General features: G+C 38.8%; 1 protein-coding gene across 9 annotated transcripts in view; it reads right to left on the bottom strand.

The window, feature by feature from the left end:
* Nucleotides 1–7,362: 7,362 nt before the first annotated feature.
* The window catches only part of LOC119742890 (synaptotagmin-16-like), a 51,863-nt gene continuing 33,375 nt past the window's right edge, over nt 7,363–25,850 (bottom strand). For 7 of the 9 annotated variants that reach the window (XM_038219138.1, XM_038219136.1, XM_038219139.1 and 4 more), the window contains 5 exons: nt 14,511–14,662; nt 12,975–13,385; nt 12,091–12,295; nt 9,305–9,420; nt 7,363–8,020 (listed from right to left, as the gene is read on the bottom strand). In XM_038219138.1, coding sequence (XP_038075066.1) covers nt 7,823–8,020; nt 9,305–9,420; nt 12,091–12,295; nt 12,975–13,385; nt 14,511–14,662 — 1,082 coding nt within the window. In that variant the 3' untranslated portion in view covers nt 7,363–7,822. Of the gene's footprint in view, nt 8,021–9,304; nt 9,421–12,090; nt 12,296–12,974; nt 13,386–14,510; nt 14,663–19,657; nt 20,103–23,231; nt 23,771–25,850 lie in introns of those variants that run through there. The other 2 variants (XM_038219133.1, XM_038219140.1) reach the window with 2 other exon arrangements.

Here is a 25,850-nt window from a genome sequence, read left to right as displayed (position 1 = left end):
TGACTAAACTATAAGAAAAAAAGGCCAACAAATTAACCTTCTGTTAGTTTGGCCATAAGATTTTAGTCGGTAAGTCATGTTGCAAGAAAAGGACGTAGCAAAAATGTAAATACCCTGTATTTGAAAATTTCCTACTGTGTACTGATGGGAAAATCTCTTTAGTGCCCTTACATAATTAAGGTGCAAATCACATGCTACCATTTCAATTACTAAAAAATAATCAGTCAAAAAATCTCTAGAGGGATATATTTCAGTAACTCACGTTAACTCACGTTAAAGTTTGTCCGACAATCTTTGGTACATAAAACATATAAGAAACTAAAACTCAAACCCCAAAAAATCTTTTTTGCATCAAATATAAACCTTTCTCTCTGCCTTAAAAATAAAACTCACAATAACACTTCCATTTTGTTTGAAAGAACAAGATACCAAAATGACAACCTAAAATCCATACTTTTTGCCAAAAAAACTAGTTTTTTGACCCCCAAAAATACTTAACCATATTCCATCTCACTGCCACTTCACTCAAAGTAAAGGTCTTGACAACCCTTTAATTTGAGACCACATTTGAGGTGGTGATGCTTGCAGTTTTGAAGATTTCGTAAATTTTCCATTTTTCATCCATGTCCATATTCTTATGGAATTGCCCATATTTTCATATGATTTTTTTTTTAAAAGTGTCAGTAAAATGTAACATCATTACCAAAGAGTTTATTGTAGATATTTGACAACAACAATTTTTGGTACTTTGTATAGGCCAGGCGTGGATTATTTGCCAACGGCTGAATGAATACTTCATTACATTGTCTTATTGCCCAAAAATGCAAAATTTTATTGAGAAAATTTGTCTGGAAAATACTTTTGTGTGTGTTTTTTCCTTCTTTTTTTTTTTGGCTATTGTATTTTGTGCAATCAGGTATTTTTTGATCGAGTATCATCTGGATATTGTCTAAATAGTTAGGATTGATAGGCTAATTATAAATTCTACGACAGTACTGAGAATTATCTTTGAATAGAACTATGTACTTACATGTACTTAATTTTGCTATTTTTTATTATTGATGTCTTGCAAAGGTGATGATGTGTGTAGATGTAAGATTTGATGTTGAAATGTTATTTTTTTGTAATTAGCGAGTAGGAAGGTGTTGTAAAATGTTTTCTAAATGAGTTGTTATTTTCAAGTGTGTGTTAAAATTTTTCAAAGCCAAAGTTTATTTAGATTAATTACATTATAGATACCAACGTACAAAACAGGGTACCAGTATGTGTGTTTAGATATTTAAAAAGAAAATTACCAGGGTTTGAGTTGTAAGATATTTTTTTAATGTTCTTGTGTTCCTTCACAAAGAGTGTTTTTAATATGCTTTACAGGGTACTTATTTAGAATTGTGAAATTTATAGGGACGTCACTGTGACTGATTTTTGTTCAGTCATGTCAAGTTTTTGTGTCCGATGCCCATTTTTCACTGTTAGAAAAAGTGTTTGTTTTTTAATTAAAATTAAACTATTAAGGCATTAAAATTTATTTATTGAAAGAAACCATATGATATGGTTTTATCATAACTGCCAGGGCATGGTCAGATATTTCTAAAAAGTGGAATTAGTGATTTAAGCACATTTTGACATGTTTATATTGTAACTTATTTTTCTTTTTTTTTCTGATTTGATAAAGTTAATTAAACTACCGGTATTAAGTAATTAATAATTTAAAGCTACAGTCCATCATTTGCAGCTATCCAAAAAGTAACTGACGTAATTATTGTTGAAAAACATACTTGGTTGAAAGATAGTAAGGGGACTAAACTCCCTGTGAAATTATTCTTTCAGGCATGCTGTCATTTTGAAGAAATCAACGACGAAATATAGACGCATCGTTGGAAATCTCCGTCAGTAGTTCGTTTCTTTTTATTCGGCGAAGCGGGCGCAAGCATTGACACGATTGCTATTATTCGTCGGATCAGTGCCCGACATCGCGTAGCTGCAATCGGCCAAGTGAGAACGTGTCCCGGACACTGAATTCAAGACCAATTCAAAACATGATTCTGCAACTTTTGATTTGAAATCAAGATCATAGAATGTTGTTTTTCTCGAAATATACAGCTGAAGCTGAGCTGAAACTTCATCAGGTTAGTTGTTCAGCAACCTTCTTTAGATTTTGAGCACGTTTGTTGCTTCAAACGAACAAAATGCACAAATTACAAATGATGGACTGTACCTTTAATATGTTTATATGCATCAATGAAAGAAACCATGTGATATGGTTTTATCATAGCTGCCAGGGCATTGTCATATTTTTGTGTGTAATGTAATGCAGACTAAATGAGCACCAGATAAAAATAAAATAAAATAAACCTACTTGTTGGATGTGTGGTGTGAAGCCCAACTAGTGATCGTTTATATGGGGCTATAGGTTCACGTTTTCTATTGCATGTTATACTACTGTACACTACAGTGGATTTTGGTAGATTTTGGTTATTTTTAAAGGAAAAGAAAAAACAAATCAACCCGAACAAACAAACCCAGGGGATTGATAAACTGCCAACCAAAATCTTAACTTACTTGTCAGTCTGGATTTTCAGGGTGTTATATTTTATTAACAATTTCGACCAGATTTCATAAAATGAGTACGAAGGATATTTAAACAAAAGATATATTTGTTGCTTTGTTTAAATGCAGTGCTAAATACTATTCGTCTCTTCATTTTGATATAAAATATATAATATATTTCTGAGTGATTAACTTAAAGTTTGTACATTGTGGAGCTTTATGGTGTAATAATATATTTGACGAGTAAAGTAATAAAAAGTACTAAAAATCTAAATCAGTCATATGTTGGCCTGTAACATTTCCTTGAACCCCTGAAGTTTATGAAAACCAAATTGTCTGAGTTTTCCCTGACATGTCCTTGAGCAATTTTCAAAATTTCACGAGAAATAGTTTCACTTTAAAGGGAATATACAACATTTGCAAACATCGAAAAACAAAACTACCAAATTTTTACGAAATACCTTAATAGGATGTTGGTAAATGACAGTCTAAAGCATCCTGTAAAATTATGGCACCAGGTGTGAAGTCATTTTGAAGAAAAGTGGTATTTTTGTATAAATTTCCAACGGTGGTCGGCCACCGTTGGAAAAACCTAACTATTTTCAACTACTGCTCCAAATTTACCATTTTTGGGGGGTCCAAATTTTGTTTGCTATTGGTTACATGTTCATGAACGGGTGCAGGCCAGCTAGACTGGTTCCCTTACCGTACATTTTTCTGGCATCTATAAATTGATCCATTTCATCTTTAGTGGAGTCAGGGAACCAGACTACTTGAACGCTTTTGTTTTTCTTGGTTTTTCCAGCATTTTTGGAACACAAAACTTCAAACATGTTGGTGTAACAATATTTGATCTATTATACTAACCCCTCAAATAGTTCATATCTGAAAATTACAGTAAAAGCCAATGATGCACATTCCCTTTAACAAGGTTACTGGGAAGTCAAGAGGTGGTGTTGCACAGCCAATTGTTATTGTCTGGAGGTGTGTGTAATATTCACACTGCATAAAACAATAAAAAGCTACCATAGCACATGGGCATAAACCATTCTCTGTGCCAAAACTTTTCTCTTCTGGATCACTGTCACATTTCCGGAGTTTTCCCAGGTGTCTGGTGGTTTTCCCAGATTCCCCAAGTTTTCGATGACTGGAAAAATGGAAACTCATTTCCACTGCTCCGTCTCCTGTGGTTGTCATTTTGAGCCGTTATATACGCTGTACCAAGAGTCACAATTTTGAATTGACATGTATCACTGTGTCAATATTATTTTCAGTCATAATACAAATATCTTGTTTGGTTGTATTTTTGCATCATGAATATGTAAATTTTAAATTCTGCAGAAAATATTCCCTTAATTTAAGGAACTCCAAAATAAGCACACCAACGTCAAACACATTTGTTAATGGTCCAATTTTATTACAGCCCCACGGGCTGCGGGGCTGTTGTTTCAGTACGTTTTACAAATGATGTGTTCTTAATAAAAAAAAAATAAGTTAATGTTGAAATATCTACACCACCAATTCCCTTCTAAATAACCCACGAACCAACATATACCCTCAGTAGTGACTTAACTAAGCAAATGGTTAGGAATGTTATACATGTATATACACACCCAAATTCATGGAAAACTGAATTTTCGTTAATTCGCTACACACAAAAAACCTTTAAGTCTTATGTCAACTAAATTAAACTACAAAAATAGACACTAGACTTTACATGTATGAATATAAATACATTTTTAATACATTTACTTTTCAGTCTGTGAATGAGACAAGTAGCCCTTTTCGAATATATGTACTTACTTTTAACTATTGGAATGAAATGTACAATATTTTGAAATATTTCAATAAAAAATAGTTGAGGCAAAGTTTCTGCTTACAGGACAAAGCTGACTTGTGGAGGTTCACTACAGAAAAAAGGCACAGAAATATTACCAATGAGCAAAACGATAAGTTTCATCATATGTTATATGAATACACTTTGTACTTCAGAAATACATGAGGAAGACGTGTTATTTTCAGTTTTGTATCCATAGATAGTACTTACATTTATGCATAATTAAATCTTAATAGTAAATCTGAAAGTGTGGTTAAGTAACAACTTGTAAATATAATCATTTGTTAATTTTGCTTAAACTCACAAAAAAATTTTTATATACTAATTGAATACACCAGTGATTTGAAAGTTATATTTCTCATCTCAGTATGCAGAGTCTCTTTTTATATCCAGAAATATCAATTTTTTTAATTTGAATATTTGTTGGTAAAATAGCAAAACTACATGTACGCAAAGACCAATCTTCCTCAAAGATAGAGATCAAATTGCAAATGCATACTGATTTTTGTCTAGTTTTGAATTCAACCTTCTGATATCCACTGTAGTTCTTTACACCATGCCGGTTATACAGGTCAACTTATTGCCATGTTTGTACTTTGATTGATAGAAACATATGTATACATCTCTGAAATGACAATCATATCTATCAAAATAGGGATGTTTTTTTTCTGGTGTACCCTGTACATGCAGGTTCCTATTTATCTATACCTTGTTTGTTCTAATGTACTTTAAGTGTAAATCTCTGAAAACGTACAACTTACTTCAAAATACCGTTGAATTCTTGTTAGTTAAAATCTACACTGTAACAACTAACCCTGTATTGTATTGCTTTGTTGCAAAGAAAGTTAAAAATTGGATTGCCATACAAAGAATAAGATGCCACAAGAGTTGAAAAATTTGCAGCACATTTCAATAGAATACACGCATTTGTCAAAATATGAACCAGGAAACACTTAAGAATATTTGCACCTAGAGTGTTCATCACAGCAATATTGTCAACTTAATTAACTGATATATATTTAGACAGAAGCATTTAAAGTTTTTTTTCATCATCAATACAGATATCAGTGAACTAAATAATTAGTTTTAAATTTAAACTGAGTGCTACTGACAGAAGTAACACAGCATACATGTACTTAAATGACACCATTTATAGATGGGCCCTTTCTGTTGAAAAACTGATTACTATATACCTCATACATATTCATGAATGACAGCGGAATTCTTACTGGTCCATTCACCATCACGTGTCTGCTGCTAGGTTTGCTATTTACCAAGCGCGCAGGCAAACATTCACGCACAGGGTACATATGCATCCACAGTCGACTATGGCATGGGTTGCACGTGTGATAGTCAACTACACATGCACTTCACCTGAGGGAACTAGTTTGTCCACTTCCAACACCTCAGGAGTTTATATCGACTATCCAACCTCAAACCATGGTATATTTTTATCCTACTACCCTATGGTGAAAGCATTCAGCAGCATGTGCAAATGTACCCAGAAAAGCCTTAGTTGGCAAAAAGCAAACAATGCAAAGGTTTCTACAGCTTGATGTCATGTCGGTGAAATAGTGAGCACATTTCCTTAAATTCCTTCATATAGAGGAGACAACTACATCTTGCTGCGAAGGGGCATTTATGGCAGCCATAACTTGGTCCCAAATGTTTCATATTTGGAATTCTTTGACAACTTCATCCATAAATTAATAGAAAAAAATTTCTACACTTAAAATCAAGTATCCGAGTCAAAATTCCCCCTTTGAAGAAAAAGAAAATGGAAAAAAAAAACACCATCAAAATACAGTGATGAAGCTTACACTTATACAATTTTTTAGTTGTTAGAAGAAAAGGCAGAAATAAACTTATTGAAAAAATTCATTTACAGCATAGTTTATACATATTTCTGTTATTCTCCATTCCCAAGAGTACAAAATACCCAAGAGTACTCATGAACGCACATATTTCTTGAATACATCTCGAAAATGGCAGCCATTTTAGAGGTTCTTTTGATTTAGCAATAAACAAACAGGAAGTCAACTCATGCCAAAGAAGAACATAACCTCCAAGATGGCTGTCATGCAAAGGCTCTATAATTAATTACTAGTGAATCTTTAGTTTCTTAGTAAATTTGAACAGAATACCCTTTGTTCCTGATAAATGATAGTTTTAGTGAGTGTTACTGGGGAATGTTATGAATAGTTGTTATTTTACTTTTATTTTAATTATAATAATAGTAACGATTACTCAGTTTTAAGAACATCAGTAAAATTAATACAGTTCGTACACTGCAAAAGGTCTTCAATGAAACAACCAAAATAACATTGAACTTGAGCCTTTTCAATGTCAAATCTTTCTAAATACAGGGATGCGCTCCACGTTTGCTAACATTCGGACCGTCCATTTGCCACCAACGTTGGCCAACATTAGCTACAAAGGCGACTGACTCCCTGAGTCGTCGTTACGTTTTCCCAAAATGACCGACATGCACAATGAACATAATGCCTCCTGCAGTGTGCAAATTTTCCATGTTCTCGTGCCAAGTAAGTTAAGAAATACTGGCAACATTTCTCTTCCATTTGCAAGTTATCTTTCGGAGATTTTGAAAGTTGCTATGTATAAACAGTTTTTCAAAGATATCATCGTTCTGTTTGAGGTTGGCACACTTGCAGGACCTAGCTAACGACCAAACACACCCTTATCTGCAAAAGTTGGTCCATAAGAAATGTACAAAATGACAACTGTGTTGTAGTCGCGACCATCACAAGACCAGACACAACACCAGTTGTAGAGTGAGCACAAGACCAGCCACAAGTAACAGGGCATGAACAATAACAAAGGAATGCCTTTGTTCCAGTTCATTTGAATAGCTTGTGACTTGAATTGAGACCGGAGGACTTGTGTTGGTCTTGTGATGGTCATGTGATGGTCTTGTGATGGTCTTGTGATGGTCTTGTGATGGTCTTGTGGGGTCTCGACTACAACACTGAATGACAATTCAACCTTGCAAGTGACTTCACAGAATGCTAACCCTAACTTCACAGACAATTTTCTAAGAACCTTCCTGAATACTTCATACCATGTAAATTCATACTGGCTGGGATATACACTTAAACCTGCAAAATCCTCCAAACTGCTGCAAAATAATCCTGATGAATTCTGATTCTGAGAGTGTTAGGGTAAATGTAAATGAACAGCTATATTGTCTTCTGGGCTGAATTTCATGGAGCTTATAAAAATCACTTAGCAATTTTTTTTTGCTAAGCAGATAACCGCCGAGAACCAGTCACAAACAATGTCCATTGAATGGCATTTTGGCTGGTGACCTGTTTCTGCTAAGCAGATATTTTCTGTGCTTAGCAAGTTTCTAAGCTTAGCGTCTGCATGAAATTGAACCCAGATTTTCTATGCAATGTTTCCAATGTTTGCAGGTTGCGTCTACTTGTTGGACAATATGTGCCATCGGCAGACCTGGTGGCCCTTGGAGTCGCGCATCTCCTTCCAATGGCCCGTCTCCTCGTCGCTACTGTTGCTAAGGCCCATGGAGAACCAGCCAATGGTCTCTTTGCGCTTCATGCCCCGCTTGTTGAAGACGGTGAACATGAGGGTCACGTCGGCCAGCTGGAACTGGGCCACCTGTGGATGGAACAGGAGAATAACGTCACAAAATGAGAAAACCGTACTACAGGCACAAGCGCCCCCTCAACATAAACATGAAACCGAGTTGTGAAATTGAGGGACTGCATACTCCATGAAGAAGTACCTTTTAACAATGACAAAGAATGATTAGGCTGGTTCACACTAAGCTTAAACGTGAATGTGAAATACCATTTTTGGGACATCGTGTCACGTTTTTGCACTGCGTATTGGCAAGAGCTGAACATGTTTCAAGTTTGGCAAATTTCAAAGTTTCGTGATGCCATATTTGCTTCACACTCGCGCTCACGTGAAGTATGAATCGGCGTTTAGACAGTTATTTGTCTGCAGCAACAACAAGGAGCTACAGGGTGGGTCAAAAGACCCGAAACCTAAAATGACAGGACCAATTTTTGAATGAAGTTTTGCCTGTAGCACTTTCAATATCTAGGATATGAAATCCCAATCAATGAGCTTTCTTTTGTGATCCGTGGACAGAACTTTAAAACAGTGTGTGTGTTCAAAATTCTGTAACTTGAAAAGTACATGAGTGATTTGAATGATTCTTGTACTAAAAGAAAGCTTAATGACTGGGCTTTATATCCTAGATTTTGAAAGTGCTACAGGCAAACTTCATTCAAAAATTGGTCCTGTCATTTGGGTTTCGTTTTTTTGACTCGCCCTGTACAGGTTTGAAGGCAGTTGGATTGAAAAACTAGTAGTGTGCGCACATTGTGCCATGTGTGAACAAAACCAGTGCATGAAAGTGGTGTTTCTGCCCACTAGATTTCCTCCAGGTGGTCAAACAGCGCCACCTATTGTCCATGCATGAAGTCCAATGTAAAACCACATTGGTACACAGTGGGAAATATGGCACATATGGTAACAGTGTGCAAACACAAGCGGAGTGTGCTTCACCCTTGTGTTGTATGGCTACAAAGCGCCCTCTAGGGCTATGTTTCATATTGTTTTAGGGATTTTGGTGACTTGGGTAGTGCACAGTAATTCACATGTGATAACCTCAAAACGGAAGATGCCAAAACGCTCAACCACTGAAAAAAAAAACAACTAAAGCAATTTTGTTTACGACTGCAACAACAGGCCCCAGAAGTGTGTTGCATTGTAGGACAGGTTTGCCAGAATAAATACACACAATCTGTAGGCCTACAATTCTTAAAATATTTTCAGTTCAATATTTTGTGTTTACTGATTAGCTTTTCATGCACTGATTTCATGTGTTTTTGTTTGTTTTTTTTGTGTGGATTTTCCCGCCGCTGTTTTTACCTGGAAGATGAATGTTTCTTTGAAGGTTGGGTTGGGTTGGCCGCGTCGGACGGACGTCTTGCTTTTAGTCATCTCAAAACCACTGGAAGACATCAGTGAGATGCGCACATACGAATCTGTCAAGAAAAAAAACCATGTTTTTATATTGCTTCAAATTGCTTCAAATAACCATACGATCAAATGAGATAATTGAATTTTTAAATCACCAGTCTTAGGAAATTTGGCAATTTCTCATTTTTCCTCTTCCTGTATAAGGGCCGATTCAAAATTGACGCAAACATGAATCTTTGATGTCAAGGCAATTGCACAATAAAAAGTTGCAAAAGTTGAACACATTTCAACTCAGGCCAATTTCACAACGAGTGTTTTGTGACATCGAAGTCATTTCACATTAAAGTTCGTATTAAGTATCAACTAGCCCTTTAATCCATCTCAATCTACAGCTCCAGAACCATTTGGTAAAGGGGCCACAAAATAATTTTTGCTCTTGGGGGCTTAAAAAGGCATTTTTGGGGGGTAGGTGGGACAAGAGACCTTCCGGAACGCTTGTGACTGGATGTAAAAAGGAATTTCTGAAACTACCAGCTCAGTGGTCTAGCGGACATTTTCATGACAGTTGAGCCGTGATATGACCCCCAAAAAGTAGCTTCAGTGTCTAATATAACATATTCCATTTTTTTCCCAGTGTTTTACCCGATTTATTCAGTATTGTCAAACTAATTCCATGTTTTACCTTCTCCATAGCCAAAAAACTACCCATGTCATTTACATACATACAAACTGCGCACCCAAGATTTTGTTTTGGGGGGGGGGGGGGGGCTCAATTATTTTTTTCAAATGTTTTAGAAGTTTAACATTTTCAAAAAAATTTTCCCAAAATGTTTGGCTGCAGAATTTTTTTTTTTTGGGGGGGAGACTATTTTGACGTTGGTGGCACCACTTTACACCCCTATCATACTACTCAAAAATAGGCCACATACATATCACCAAGGTCAAATCGTGAGACCAAAAAAACCCAAATTACAAAATAAAATTACCAAAAAAAAAAATTACAACCTCTTGGGGGGGGGGGGGCTCAAGCCCCCCAAGGGGGCCCCCCCATCTCCCCTGGGTGCGCCACTGAACTGCATCACTGCACAAGGTTATGCATCAGTACACAACTGATACCAATGTGAATTTGTGGCCAGTATTTTTTTTATCAGGCTGAATTGTGCCTCTGTTGATGTTAGTGGAACTGGAACAGGTCACAACAGACGTCTAACAATAGCCAGACGAAAAATCCATGACCATGACATTTTACCAGTTAGCATAACAATGAAATATTGTGTTCACATCATCTAGAAACGTTCCCATGTACATGTTCATTAAAAAAAGCCTGTAACTTTAAAAAAAAAAAAAAAACCCACAAATGAGGCCCATTTCAGGGGGCTGCTTAGAACAGGAATTTGCTAGGCACAAAAATGCTGTTTAGCGAAGATAGGTTACCAGCCAAATCGTAATGGTATACATAGTATATTGCTTGTGACTGGTACCCAGCCTTATTCTGGTATTAAGCAATAGTTTGTACATACCGGTATATTATGCAAACTTTTGCTACGTACTGTACAGCTTCTCTGTGATGCTATGAAACGTGCTTTAAGCCCAGGTTGACCTAGACCTATTGAATTGAGATTTTCTACCTGAAGAGACACTATGAAAAGCATTGTTGGCAGCATGCTCCCTCACTGGGCAATGAATACAATGAAGCCCAGACAAGTTTCAATAGCAGTTCAATACAAGTGGGGAGCAATAGCATTTCATCAGATCACTTAGCACTCTTTGTTAAAAACAGGACTTCCTGCAAGTTTTAATTCCCCAAGCTACGCTGCTTGCTGCGCATAATGCCCAACACAGAGTGGATTTTAAGTTGATTCAATTCAACTTGATACAATTTGGGTTAGGCATGGTACTTAGCAGTGGTACTTTTCCTTGCCTTCCACCTCGGTGACTCTGGTTCAAAACCCACCCAAACTGACATGTGCGATAATTTGCCAGTCCTTGCCTGAGTCCACTTTCATGAAAGTGCTGCTTTAGGAGATTTAAATGCCAAGCAAAAGTTGGCTGAGAAGTGGTAATAATGTGCATTATAGAAAACTTGGCTAGTTATTTGTTTCTGCTTAGCAAAACACTTTCTGCGCTAAGCCAATTTTTGTGCATAGCAGATCCATGAAAACTGGTCCTTGATTTTTTGAGTTTCTTCTGGAATATCATTCCAAACTTTTCCTCCAAGCTACAAAACTGAGCATATGTCATTGTCTTCTCTTTTTTTTTCTAGAGGTTTCTTCAAGCTTCCGAGCTACAGTGACTGTAAGAATAACATGGTTTCATCTACCAGAAAGAATTGTGTAAACTAAGGATGGGAAGGTATGTTAATTTTAGATAAAGTTTTGGCAAAACCTTTATGCATGTTTAGTAAACGCGTTAGATAGGCTGTTGTTGGTCACTCTGTCGCATGGTCGATAGGATTGGCAAAGATTATGTCATGGCTCAGTGGAATATTGAAAAATCCAAAACAAATTGTACTACGTGAAATTTTTTGGGCAGACACAATAGTGTCACTTCAAGTTCCTGGTTGTGAGCAAGTACATATGAACCATGAACAAATGCTTTGCAAAATAAACAAATCCAGAGACATTGTTAAATCTTTGTACAACAAAACTGAGGGAGAGATCACAGACATATGAAGTCCTTTTTTTCAAATGTTGGTGACAGATTTCGATTTTCTCTTAATTTTTTTTATCACTCACCAGGAGCGCGTCCAGCAGCTTGCTGCTTGAAGTGACTCCCCTTGATGAGCTCCACGGCCAGTCGTCCCGTGGTAGCGTTGTATGTCAGGCCCACCAGGAGCTCCGGTAGACCACCGTGGGAGAGAGACTGGAGGGAGGAGTTGCTGTCTCCACTGGCGGAGAGGTCCGAGGAGCTGGAGTAGGGGGAGGCGTTGCCCCCACCAAGCTATCAGGGAGGGAAGGATGGAGAGCAACATGATTCCTCTTATTTTAAGGCTTTGTGCTTTTAGAGTGATTACTTAGGACTAACATGTACGAATTCCATGCAGTGACAGTGGATAGAGCCATGTGATTACTTATAAAAGACCCAAACACATATGGCGTTGTTAATTTTCTTCTCGATGTGCATAACTCCTAAGCATCTTTGCGTGAGCACTTGGCATAAAGTGGTAACAGCATTCAAGCGTCATTGTGCACTTTTGTGCAAGGAGTTAATAGACATCAAAGATATCCCCACAACTAAAACTCCACGTCGACAGGTCACACTGAGTTTCCATTGCAATTCAAAGCCTTTGCAGCATACATGTACAAACAACCACAAAACCAAAAGAGCGGAAATCATGATCGTAGTTTTCATCCAATGTGCCTAAGCATACAATCACAACATGCATACATAATAACTGATTGTGTGTAACATCACTAGCGATCCAAGCAATCAGAAAAAAAATTCACTCAAAAATGGTAACTTACTAAGTGCCTGAATCAGTTGTTAGATTAGTAGAGAAACATTTAACAAGAGTAGGACCACACATTAACAATCTACAGTGTTGGCTTTAATTGATGGAATCCCAATTGGTTGATACCTTTGATACAATTTAAGCTGATAGAAATAGGCCACAACTTACAGTTTCACTTCTGGAGACCAGCTTGACCATGACGGTCTGCGGGGCCGATGTGCTCAGCGAGGCAAACTTGACCAGCCCTTCCCCGACAAGCCTCTCCTTCCGCATGCGCTCGGCGGCGTACAACCGGAGCCGGATCGCCGTGTTGACCAGCTCGTGGGGCCGGATGCGGGTGAAGCGGAACAGTTCCTTGAAGACGGGCTCCTCTGTCTCGCGGATCCGGGTCTTGGTGCGCTGCTTCTTGGGGTAGAGGAGGATGCGGAGTCGCCAGGCCGAGGCCCCGCCTTTGTCCTTAGTAGGGAGGTTCAGGCCGCGCATGATGGTGACATTCATGCGACTGCTGTCCCCGCTGTAATCAAAGACGACTTCGAGTTGGCCGATGGTGGGGGCACTATCTTGGTTGGCAAGTAGATCCTGCAAAACCCAAAGCAATGTTAATTTATTTGTTCATTTTTGTCCTTCGTTTAGACTTACATGTATACCAGCGAGAAAATAATAGCTGTAGGTACTGCTGGTAATGGTAGTAGACTTTACAATGTAACCACTGACCCACATAGTTTTTAAAGGTTCATTGCTCCTTTGTAGTACTTAATTGATAGGATTTGTTTTTAACTCCCCTCCTCTGTTGTTTTTGTAAGAATAAATATCTGACAAGGGTTCATCAGCAGCTGCCAGATATTCCCCATCCCCACCCCGGGGATCCCCAACCCCAACCTAGGGATCTCCATCCCCAAACCCCTTGGATCTCCCATCCCCACCCGTGGGATCTCCCATCCCCATCCCTGGGATCTCCCATCCCCAAACCCTTGGGATCACCACCCCACCCGGGGATCTCCCATCCCCACCCCTGGGATCTCCCATCCCGAAACCCTTGGGATCACCATCCCACCCCTGGGATCTCCCATCCCCACCCCTGGGATCTCCCATCCCCACCCCTGGGATCTCCCATCCCCAAACCCTTGGGATCACCACCCCACCCGGGGATCTCCCATCCCCACCCCTGGGATCTCCGATCCCGAAACCCTTGGGATCACCACCCCACCCTGGGATCTCCCATCCCCACCCCTGGGATCTCCCATCCCCACCCCTGGGATCTCCTATCCCGAACCCCTTGGGATCACCACCCCACCCCTGGGATCTCCCATCCCCGGGATCTCCCATCCCCACCCCTGGGATCTCCTATCCCGAAACCCTTGGGATCACCACCCCACCCCTGGGATCTCTCATCACTACCCAAGGGACCCCCCCCCCACCAGGGATCCATAGCCCACCCCAGCTATCCACACCCATAGTTGCCTGACCCCACTTCCCATGACGAATCTCTGGCAAGGGCTCCTTAGCCGCTACAAGAAACAAGTCATCTCCGTCATCATCAATTCTGGTGTCTTCTGGATCATCCTGGTATTCCAGGGATGCTAACCCTATTCCAGGGATCCTAACCCTATTCCAGAGATCCTACCCCTACCCCAGGGTCCTACCCCTACCCCTACCCCAGGGGTCCACACCCCTAGTTGCATGACCCATCCCCAACTGACTAACCTCTGGCAAGGGCTCCTCAGCCGCTACAAGATACGACTCATCTCCGTCATCATCAACCCTGGTGTCTTCTGGATCATCCCGGTACTCCAGAGATCCCACGCTTCCTTGGGCTCCTCCCTGCTCGGCAAGTGAAATGTCATCAGCTCGGACACCTTAAGAAAAAAATGTTTAAGTACATAATTAAAATTTGAGCAGCGGGATATTTTTTAGAATCAAGCTAAACAAACAAAAAAAACAAGGCGAGGCTTGCTTAGTCCAGCTGGACCTGACAGTCTCAATGTAGGACATCATATTTATACTCAGCTCAACTGACTCAGTCAGTCAGTCAGTCAGTAACTCAGTCATACAGACAAATGTAGGCCAGCCCTTTTGAGTCAAGGACAAAAGTGACCAAATTCAACAAAATGAGTCTTAAGTTGCATGAAGAGCTGAGTGTGTGTGCTCTTTCCAATGTTAAGACTCATTTTGTGGAGTATGGTAACTAATAAACCAGTTTGGTATTCAAACTGTGCGTGTTCACATCATGCTTTGATGATTTTGGGGATAAACACAGTCAGAGATATATCCACATGTCAATGGGGCAATAGTAACCGGATCTGGAATTTTCAATTTTGTACAACATGAAAAATATTTGTGAATGCACATGTGCATTTGAATATTGAGTTGGCGTTAGATGGCAACACTGGGTAAGTTCGGTTAGTACAGTAGTATTTCTGTCTTCTAACAACAGGAAGAACTTCTATATCTACAACAACATGTACTTGAAATTTACCACACAACCAACAGACTGAAAAACTGGTGAAAAAAATGTATCCCTACTTTCATAATACAAATGGTCCTCCAGTTTTCATTACAGATTTCCCTTACCTTATTTAAATATACCGGTATATATTAAGAAAATCACCCCATACTTTTAATACATGGTATTTGGGGTGGGGTTCTTAACCATTCAAGAAACATGCAAAGAAATAACTACAACAAGTGCTACGAGCTCTTCAACTCAAGTCCCCCAAAAAGGTGCTTTTCCATTGGCTTGATTCAATAATGGGACTGGAAACGAACTTTCGTGCTCAACAACAAATGTTTCATTCAAATAACATACATGTACATGTACCATGTACATATAGTTATGCTAAAAAAAATCTACTATTGAATATCAATCATCCATATCCATTCCAGTAGGATCTTATCACAACACACACACACCCTGCACCAACAACATAACAATTTGAAAGAAAAAAATGGTTACTAATACTGAAAAGTAAACATTAATTTAAAATGTAAATGCCAACAATGAATTATCAAGTTATGTAAATTAACGCCACAAAAATAAATGTAAACTAGACATATGTTTGTGGACAAACATAGGGCTGTTTCGGTAGCTTTTTGTGACATGTGACATAAGTTCCATCAACGAAGGATGTGTAGTTCTGTTTATAATAAATGGTGGCATATAATATGTGATTCAATTCGCATAGGGCTTTAAATTATGACGTCACATGTCACGTGATGACGTCATGATGACGTCACATAAAGTTTCATCTATTACTATAATATTATCGTAAAAGAACAACTTAGCCAGAGCAAACATAGTTTAAAGCAAGTTCGAGTCTTTCACCAATTTTAAATTACAAAGCACTTCCGGTTTCAACCAGAAGAAAGGGTCACGTGATTTATTTGCACATATTTAAAAAATGAAGACACTCGATAATTCTATCAATTCCCGCAAAAATCATGTTCAGGTCTCCACCACCAATTTTTTTTTTTACCTATAACACATCCCGGTCTAGCCACATACCAAGTTTCAACCCAATCAGACTTACAGTTCTGTAGATATAGGACTTCATAATATGCACGTAAATTTTCAAAAATCAAGAAAAAAATTTAGGTAATGACGTCATCATGACGTCATAGTCTTGGCATAATTTTTGTATGAGGGTCTTCCTTGGCTGTAACATTGATGACGATTCTAGATCGCCAAGTTATAGAAATGGTGGCTTGAAAACGTGTACAAAGTCAAGGGGCTAACACGTGTACAAAGTTAATGGGCTAAAAAAAATCCCACTGCAGAAAAATTGCACCTTTAAATTTGTAATTTGCCTTTGAACTGAAACATTTTTATGAAATATTACTTGATATTCTGACCCTTGGGAATATGTTCAATCGAATAACAGCGCGAAAAAAATACGATTTCTCTTTCCTTCTCATAGTAATTCTCGGCTGATGTTCAGAACTACTCAGTAAGATATCAGTGTTGTATAGGAAAAGACTTGTGGAAAATCCCACTGCAGAAAAACTGCACCTTTAAATACGTAACAAAGGGCTTTTCGGCATTATGATTTTTTATTATACGTCCCTGACTATGCCCATGCACGAACATAAAATCTGTCAAAGTTAGCCGAAAATCGGCTAAAACGGTCACTGTGATATGATGTGGACAGGATTTGACCTCGGCAACACGTGCTCTGCAGGCTGACTGACATACGATGTATGTGCGTAACGTACGTGTATGTACATATAGACGTTCTGTGCATGTTTTAGAGCAGATGTATTGTCAACCTGAAGTTTTAAGCGTTCGCAGGGCATGTCCGAGTTCGCTTATTGCCTTGAAGCTTTGAAATGTTTTAGACCTACCCTTAAATCGACAATTAAAGTAAAAACTAACATAAAAACTGCCATGGTTGATTTTTCAGGAATTTTCAAATGAAACAGGGTCTTTTTATTATAACTTCCGGTCTGATGACGTCATTCGCCTAAAACTTCGCACACGTCTTAAGTGGGTCAAGGTCATCATATACACCAATATTTAGGCGATTCCAACAAACTTCGCCACAGACATCTATTCAAAATACATTTTTGCAAATTTTCAACCTGTCGCTAGAGGGCGCTCGAAGATTGCATGACGTCATTGGTAGATGATTTGAAGAATACTTTTAGCCAAGAGACTAACACCGTTAAAAGCAAGTTCATATCTATTACCATTTTTAAATAATAAGCCACTTCCGGTTTTGGCCTTTTTCGACCGGAAGCAAGGGTCACGTGATTTCACGCACACTAAATAAAATAAAAACCTCAACCTAGTCTATCACTTGCCGGTAACAGAATGCTGCGGACGCATACGGTTGATTTCTTATGCATTTTTAAATATTAAAAGTGTCACAATTTAATTGCCTATAAATACACACCGGATGACGTCATCATGACGTCATCATGACACAATGTTGTTTGAATTAGGGTCTTTGCTTGGACAAAGATTGGTGCAAATGAATTACTGGCAAAGAGTCAAAAATGCCCTTTGAAAATCAACAATTTTTTTTTTATTTCTGTGTACAAAGTCTATGGGAAAAATTAAATATTCAAAATTCTATAATAAATTAGTCGATGACGTCACGATGACGTCAATGTTCGGCACACAACTTCAGATGCTGGTTTAAGTGTGTGCAAGTATAAAGTCAATCGGATTGATTTTAGTGCCCAAAGTGCCGGTGACAAAAAAACGTGTACAAATGCTATGGGGAAAATGACTGAAAAAGAAAAAAAAAAAAAAAGAAAAAAATAAAAATCTTAACGAAAACAAAGGCTGTTTCGGCAAAAGTGCCGAAACAGCCAACAAGAATAACAAATCTCAACCAACTTCTGTACCTGTTGAATTTCTGTACCTGTTGAAGTTACATGTACTTAAGTTCAATTCAAACTTTGATAAACATCTATTCAAGATGATTCAATCAGAGTGATCAAAATATCCATTAAATCCTTAATAGTTACCCAAAAGTTAAGCATGGTAGCTATTTGAAGTACATCTACAGCCCCAATAGGCCAGCAGTGATAACACCATTACACTGTGTTCATACATGTACTTTAAACTTAAGCACCTTCCCTTCCCAAACCAACCACAGCATTGTTGATTTTGACTCACCTAGCTTCTAATGTTTGCAGACCCCATTAGAAACTCCCTAGCGATGTCAATAGTTAAATTTCAGGAAAGGATTACAGAACAGAACTAGGGACAGGTGTTAATAGACCTAACAGGCACTAAAAGTAATAAATTGTTTCAGATGACTTCTGGCAAATTGGTAGATAAAACCCATTTTAGCACCTGTATTACATTGTATTTGTGATTGTAATGTTAATGTATTTCTAATGAGTCTTACTGTGTGTTTTAATCAATGTTTCTGATCTACATGTATCGTAAATTTTGAATGAGCTTTTTAATGTACTAATATTATGAGTTTTTTTATGCGATTAATTTTGTAAAGCGCATTGAGATTTTTCTTTTGATGTAATGCGCTATAGGAATACATTATTATTCTTATTATTTATTCACTGATGAAATGATAAACAATACAGCCCATTTTAGAAGAAAGCAAAAATGTTGTCAATATCTAACTCTAGAGACCTCTCATAGACAGCCATCTTTGTAGGAAAATTACAACTGCATATTCAACTCCATCAGGTATGTGTGCGCGCAGAATGCAAAATGTTCCAAACACGCGCGCATGTTGCTTGAAATTTCTTAGAAATACAGCACAGCCGATGCGCGTCATGCAAATTTGACACCCAAAATGCTGATGCACTTTACAATCTGCAGGTAGTGACAGCATTTGAGAGAGTTCTATTAAAATGTTATTTTTTGTGTGTTTTTTTTTCAGATGTGTGAAACGTTTTAGCACACGTACATGTATCTCCTAATAGTCACTTTCGTGATGTTTATAATGGAAAAACTTTTCCCAACTTAATCTCTCGTCTGTGCAAATTTTCAAATTGCATTTTTAAGTGGAATCCAATAACGTTTTGTTGAATGGAGAAATACAAATTTAGTCCTGTGAAAGTAATGATTTTTGAATTTCACGTCTACCAAGCTATGAGCATAATTTGTACAGTATAGTCAATGCCTACCTGAATTACCCTTGAATTCACAATTCAAAACTACATGTATACATGCATGTACATGTAATAACACAAACTTTTGAGGAAAAAAATGGTTGATACATGAAGGAAAAGCCATTAATCAATGGATTGACAACACTTCTTGACACTTCAGCACAAGGTCAGGACACATGCCAAACATTTATGACGTTGTTAAACTGGTATTCATGATGTCTTGATAAATTTAGTACTCAAGCTGTACTGTGTTGTCACGTTGGTACCTTGCGCGCCGTCTACTGTCGTCGTATGCACCACGTCCTGTTCAGCCTCTTGCAGGGAACCGTTCTCGTACAGTCCAGAGTCTGTATTGGAGCCTTTGAACGACCCCTTGAATGACCCATCCTTCTCATGGTCACCCTCGATTGAGATCCCCTCGTTGTTATAGGCCTTCCGATATTCATCCTCATCATCCGTGTCTCTGTCTGACGGCGAGCGACCCGCGTGCCGTTTCGCCAATGTCTGGGCGGGGTCCGACACCCCAAAGGGTGGGCAGAGGGACAGAAACTTCCAACACATGGTGGTATGTCCCGCTGAAAACTATCAACTTATTCTTGCGCCCATAGAAGAAAAGTTTTAGGAATCACTGCATGATTTGTGCATGCCACAGAACTTCTATTGATCCATAGTCATACAAGGTTCCAGTACAGAATGCGACTGATTACAGAACACCCACAAGTACAGAACACTGTGTGTAAGGTTAATCATTTACATGACAAACAGAAAAGCCGAAGGGAGCCTATGGGCTAGGTTATATCCACACAAGCCAGAGCTTTGATAATACGCATACCACGCAAACCTCAATAGGCATGCCAGGGACACTGGCTTTTCTTCTCTCAGGCAAAGCGAACAAAGTGTGAAATTGAAAGTTGGAGGGGGGGGGGGCTTAAAGAAAATTCAGCATGAATGGCTATAAAACTGTGGTTTACAGAGTGCATGATGGAATCTGCTACTGATGTACTGAGTACTTAATTCAAGAGCGTAGTCAGACCTGCACACTGTGTAGGGTTTGAGGCGTTAACAAGACAGAGTCAGCCTTTCTCTGGATGCCAACCAAGCGTTACATATGCCTGACCCAACCTATTGTTGAGAAACAAATTGCTTGTCCAAAAGTGAAAAATTCCATAACTGCCTCAAAGTAAAAGGTCATGCTCAAGCAAGTCTCATCAGGACATTTTGGCTTGGGGCCAAAGAAGTCTTTCTTTGTTAACAATGAGTCGTCGAATAACAAGTGCTCGATAAGTCTCCATTAGCTAAAATTATCTTCTGAATGACAGTTGGGGTGTGGCCAGCAACTTGAGATCAAGTTTTTTAGTGAATTTTTTAATGCAATCGAGTACTTTCATGGTAGTACCATGCTTGAGATTTGGGCCAATCAGAATACAGGGATGGTAGCACCGCCATAACACAAAACAACCAATGAAAACTTGGAAGTTTTAAGGCCCTTGCCTGTCATTGTGTATGTGGTCTTCCATTTTTAGTCCAATTTGTGCGGAGGAACTGTGGTCTGTACAAATTACTTAGCAGAAGAAGGAAAAAGTCATTCAAAATTTGAACAAGTGTTCAATCTTAGTAAGATTTACATGTTCTGGAAATTACTGGGATTGTGCTTACTATACATATATGCGTTGTGTTTACAGCAATAACCAACTTTTGGTCATGCACGTGTATGTTTGGCTCTAACTTGTAGCGCAAAATTCTGCAACTGGTTTGAAGTAAAAGTCAGGCTGTAGAGCAAGATATCTGCTTCTCAAGTTGTTTACGTTAGAAGTCAACACCCAAGTTGGTTGCCACACAAGGATTATTCTAAGTTTCCAAGAAGTGTGTGCAGCCACACCCTTGTATTGATAATTAGATGACCGGAAGAGTTCAACGCTAAAGAGGATTCCAAAATCATGAATCTGGACGATGACATGTTCACTGCAGCGGTGTAGCCCATCCCAGAATGCTTTGGATTCTTTGCCAGACCTTTCAAAGACTGTCCATTGGTACTTGCAGGCTCATGTCATAGAAGTGTGGAAGGGACAAGGAACCAGTCTACAACCTGCCTTCAAACATTTGTTAGACTTGGGGTTTCAAAGAGCGTCGACATGAGGACTGTTTACAGCAGTCTTACCCATGTAGTAAGCAACATCACAATGACAAGCATATAAGTCCGTAAAATTGGCTTTGTCATGACAAAGGTCAAATGGAGAATTATGCATTGCCTATGGTGTTCAGATTACAATGGTTTAAGGATTAGTTTATCTAAATCTTAATACCGGTAGCTACCGGTACTTGTACTGTACCGGTACATGGATTCTAGAACTTTTTGTGATCTGTTTTAGCAATGCCTTCCGGATAAAACATTTCTCACCCAACAACATTTAACCCAACCCCTCCCTAGATCCTAGAAGGTCCATAAGGTTGTTTGGGAGGATTTTGCAAGATGTTGAAAGTCATAGCCGGGGATAAATGCACATTGAAAGTTTCCGTATAAAATGTGTGCTACTGACTCTCTACACAGTGGATGATTTTGGAGAATTCAGCAAGGTTCCTAACAAAAATGTGTTGGGAGTTACAGGCCTGCCAACTCTCACGCATTGAGCGTGTGACTCGTGCATTTCAGATTATTCTCACGCTCTCACGCGCACTCGGATTTTTCACGCTAAAAATAAATAAACAAAACTTGAAACTGATGTTTAAGTAATGATCTTTTGCTCAAAAAAAAAATTGGTTAAAGTGGTCAAATCGCACCACAGAGCGTCTGGAATATAAAATATCAACAGTGCCAGAGACCTTTCTAATTCTACACCTCATTTTCATAGAAATTGACCTTTTCATAAAAAGGTAGATTTCCATACATTTCCGTATGGTTTGATGGCAATTTTGCTTTGTAAATTTACATTTAATGTACTGGTACATGTACATGCTAGCAAAATGCTTTTACGTTTGTACATGTAATTACAAATATGTATGTTTGTATTATTAAATACAAACATCCCAGGTCTGCATTGTGACGTTGGGCGTGATCCCTGGCTGCATGGCATACAGGTTTATGGTCTGACTAGCGCCCCTTGAACAAAGACGAATTGGGGAACCACCAACATAGGGCTGGATAGCTCAGTTGGTTGAGTACAGAAAGGTCGCAGATTCAAGCCCCCTATAGTCAATTTCATTGTTCAAATATTAAAAAAAGAAAAAAATGGTATTATTAAACGACTAATCACACATTTAGTTAGAAATTTCTATTCAGTGTCAATATCATTATCTTACATCCAAATTTGAACAGAAAATTACACATTGGCAGAGTGAATGTCAAATAATTACCAAACAAACATCACTGCAATTTAAACAAAAAGTATTTCCTGATACAAGTACCATCCTATGCACACCTCTAAAGTAAAACAATTTCTGTCATGAGCCTGTATTGCCCATCAGGTCGGCGTTTATCTTAAGTTTCCTTGGCATGAAGGGACTGAGAATGTTTGCATTTCCCCTGGATGGGATGCCAGACCACCGCAGGTTACTCCTCAGCTGGTACCGGTACCCGTTTATACTCCTGAGTGGCGAGAGGCAAGTAGGGGTGAAGTAGCTTGCCCAAGGACACAACATTTGGCCAGTGGCTAGATTTGAGCCCCTGAAACCCTGATCATGAGTCACGAACCCTAACCACTAGGCCACACTCCTATGACTGACCCCACCCTTGGTTTTGAGAAAACACTGAAACATCAGAACAAATTTTCAGACATTTGGAGACAAAAAAGATGACATTCACTAATATTGTGGTTGAAGTTGTTACAATGCATTAAGACTTACCATGGGAGGTACGACTTTCTCTAGTGAAATAATATTCATCATCAATAGGTTCATAGGAATATTGTTGTGGTACTCTTTGGTGGGTCAGTTTACCCATTGCACCGTATTCGGGATCTCCAGTTCTATGTTGTCTCACCGCACTTGAAGCAGGACTGGAGTGGCTGTGGTATCTAGCAGCGCCCGATCTGGGATCAACTGGGCGTTGCCTTGGAGGTTTGGGGGAAGGAGGCCGCTTGTAGAGGTATTCGGAGATCGAGTCAGCCCGCGTTAGAATGATATCTGGGGTGCTTGAGGAGCTGGAGTAAGCATCGTCGGGCCTACGTGAGAACTCGGTTTGGAAGCGTTCCCCGGCCGACGGGATGATACACCAGTCCTTGAGAAGAGGGGTCGGGTCGCCGTAAGACAGCTCGGAGCTCGTCTCGCTGAAAGCCAGGTCGGAGCAGCTACACCAGGTCATGTAGCGTCGGAGGAGATCAGCCAGTGACATGATCCTTACAAGCCCACAATGCCGTCATCATACACACACTCCAAAGTCAACTCAGTGATATCATGTCTTTCTTCCAAAAATGCAGTTTCAAAACCCAATGCACCATAGTTTACGATTCCAATATGAAACAACATACATGTACATAGTTTTGTCGTGCATGTACTTCTGACTTCAGCACAAAATAAAATTTTGTCGGAGCAACATATGGATATCTACACATTCGTACTTGTACAAGTTAGTTCTGTTATACATCACACTTTTAACCAGTTTGAAGACGACCGTTCCCAACAAACAAGTTGCATATGAACCTGTGTGTAAATCATTAACAGTCTGCTGCAGAACGCAGTGTACCATGTATTTTACGACACAGAGCATAAATTACCTATGGCGTTGTAAAGCACAGTACCTAGTACCAGCACATGATGCCAGCGAACCTGATTCACAAGAGGACAAGCAACTCATAAATATTCATAGTTTGGTGCCATGGCATTTAAAAAAAAAATAGTATTGTAACATATGGGAACGAAAAATATTGATTGATCAGTCACAGAAAGTAAAAGCAAATGTCCACTTCCCCTGCCATGCATTTGTATGTACAGGCTTGCAAAAACAAGAGTCAGATCACAGTCCTGTAAATAGTAAGACTAGTCAACGTATTTCGGGTAAAAGATTGGCATTGCATAAAATGTTTTCCATTCACTGTGAAATTCACTGCGATCCATGTATAGTGCAACACATGTTTAAAGAATGTTTATAAAGAGAAACATGGGTTATATGATTTTTGAGGCCAAATATTTTGTACCTCAAAAATCCTTTGCACATTAATGCTACTATACACAAAAACAGCACATCAAGGTTCATGTTTAATAGTTGTGTGAATGTTCATATTCTACTTTTTAACAATCTTTCCAATTCCAACTACATGTATCATCATTACGTTGTTAATGCCCAAATGGGTGTTTCTCTCAAAAGCGCCCCTTTAACAATTCGCGATTACTACAATTCCTTGGCAAAACTACATTGCGAGTTCTCTAGGAATTTCAAAAATACAACCCCCTTGGCATAAAGTGTAAATTTCCAAACGAACCAGATATATTTTTACTAAAATAAATCTCATCTTTAAATCACTCTAGACATGATGAATCCACTGAAAACCAACATATGGACAAGTTTACTGGTAGGTGTCTAGAGCTGTTCATAAAAGTAGAACAATATAGACCTCGCTTGTTCCAATCAGTGTTGTACTGGGGAGCCCAGAGGCTGGGCAGATTTAACTTTACAGGGTGGATATAAAAAAACACGAAACTGAGATATTATTGCTAAATGGAACAGAAGCAATTCTCTAAATAGACCCTTTCATAAAATTGGTCACTGCTCAGTCAACCGTGAATGTAATGACATGACCAGGGTGTTATCTTAAAGAAGAGATTCAACCCTAACAGAAGATATCTCCCTTTGATTAACATGTGCCCTACTTCTGTTCCAATTAGCAATAATATCTGGGTTTCGTGTTTTTTTTAATCCACCCTGTATAACATTCAAATAAAGTCAACAGGGTTCCAACATTAGACAAGCTGTGAGAGAGGTCGGGGTAGAGGTGGGGTAGATTACGTTCTGACATGCTCGGCTGACAAATGGGGACATTTTCTTTCATTGGTGCACAAATCCGAATTCGTGCCAAGGGTCCAATTTCCCACAACGAAGGCCACATTACACGCATGAATGGTGAGAAGCCCGTAAATCAATATTATGGAAAGAATGTCACTTTCGCAGTTGTGTTCAAAGTCTACGTGAGCTCGGGAACATTTTTTTTTTTACAAATTCATTTTTTAAGCGTTCACATGTGCAGAGATGCCAAGATCACACAAAACATGGGCGTGGGACAGTGCAAGCGGCAAAGGCCCAAATGTAAATTGGCATCCGGAAATTGGGCACAAAATTGGCCGAGTGTTCCCTAACTTGGCGCACTTGAACAAATCTCGGAAAATCCAAAGTTAAGATAAATTTAAGAATTTTTAAAGTTGACAAATTGTGAAAATCATCATTATCTCCACTCCTGTAACAAACTACTGGAACAAGTTTGTCAGCAAATTATTGTGTTATTTTGGGGCGCATTGTAAAAGAGTTCATTG

Source organism: Patiria miniata, unplaced genomic scaffold (assembly GCF_015706575.1).
Source record: "Patiria miniata isolate m_02_andy unplaced genomic scaffold, ASM1570657v1 HiC_scaffold_6, whole genome shotgun sequence".
In the NCBI taxonomy this organism is placed as follows: Eukaryota; Metazoa; Echinodermata; class Asteroidea; order Valvatida; family Asterinidae; genus Patiria; species Patiria miniata.
This window is presented reverse-complemented; position numbering and strand designations above follow the sequence as displayed.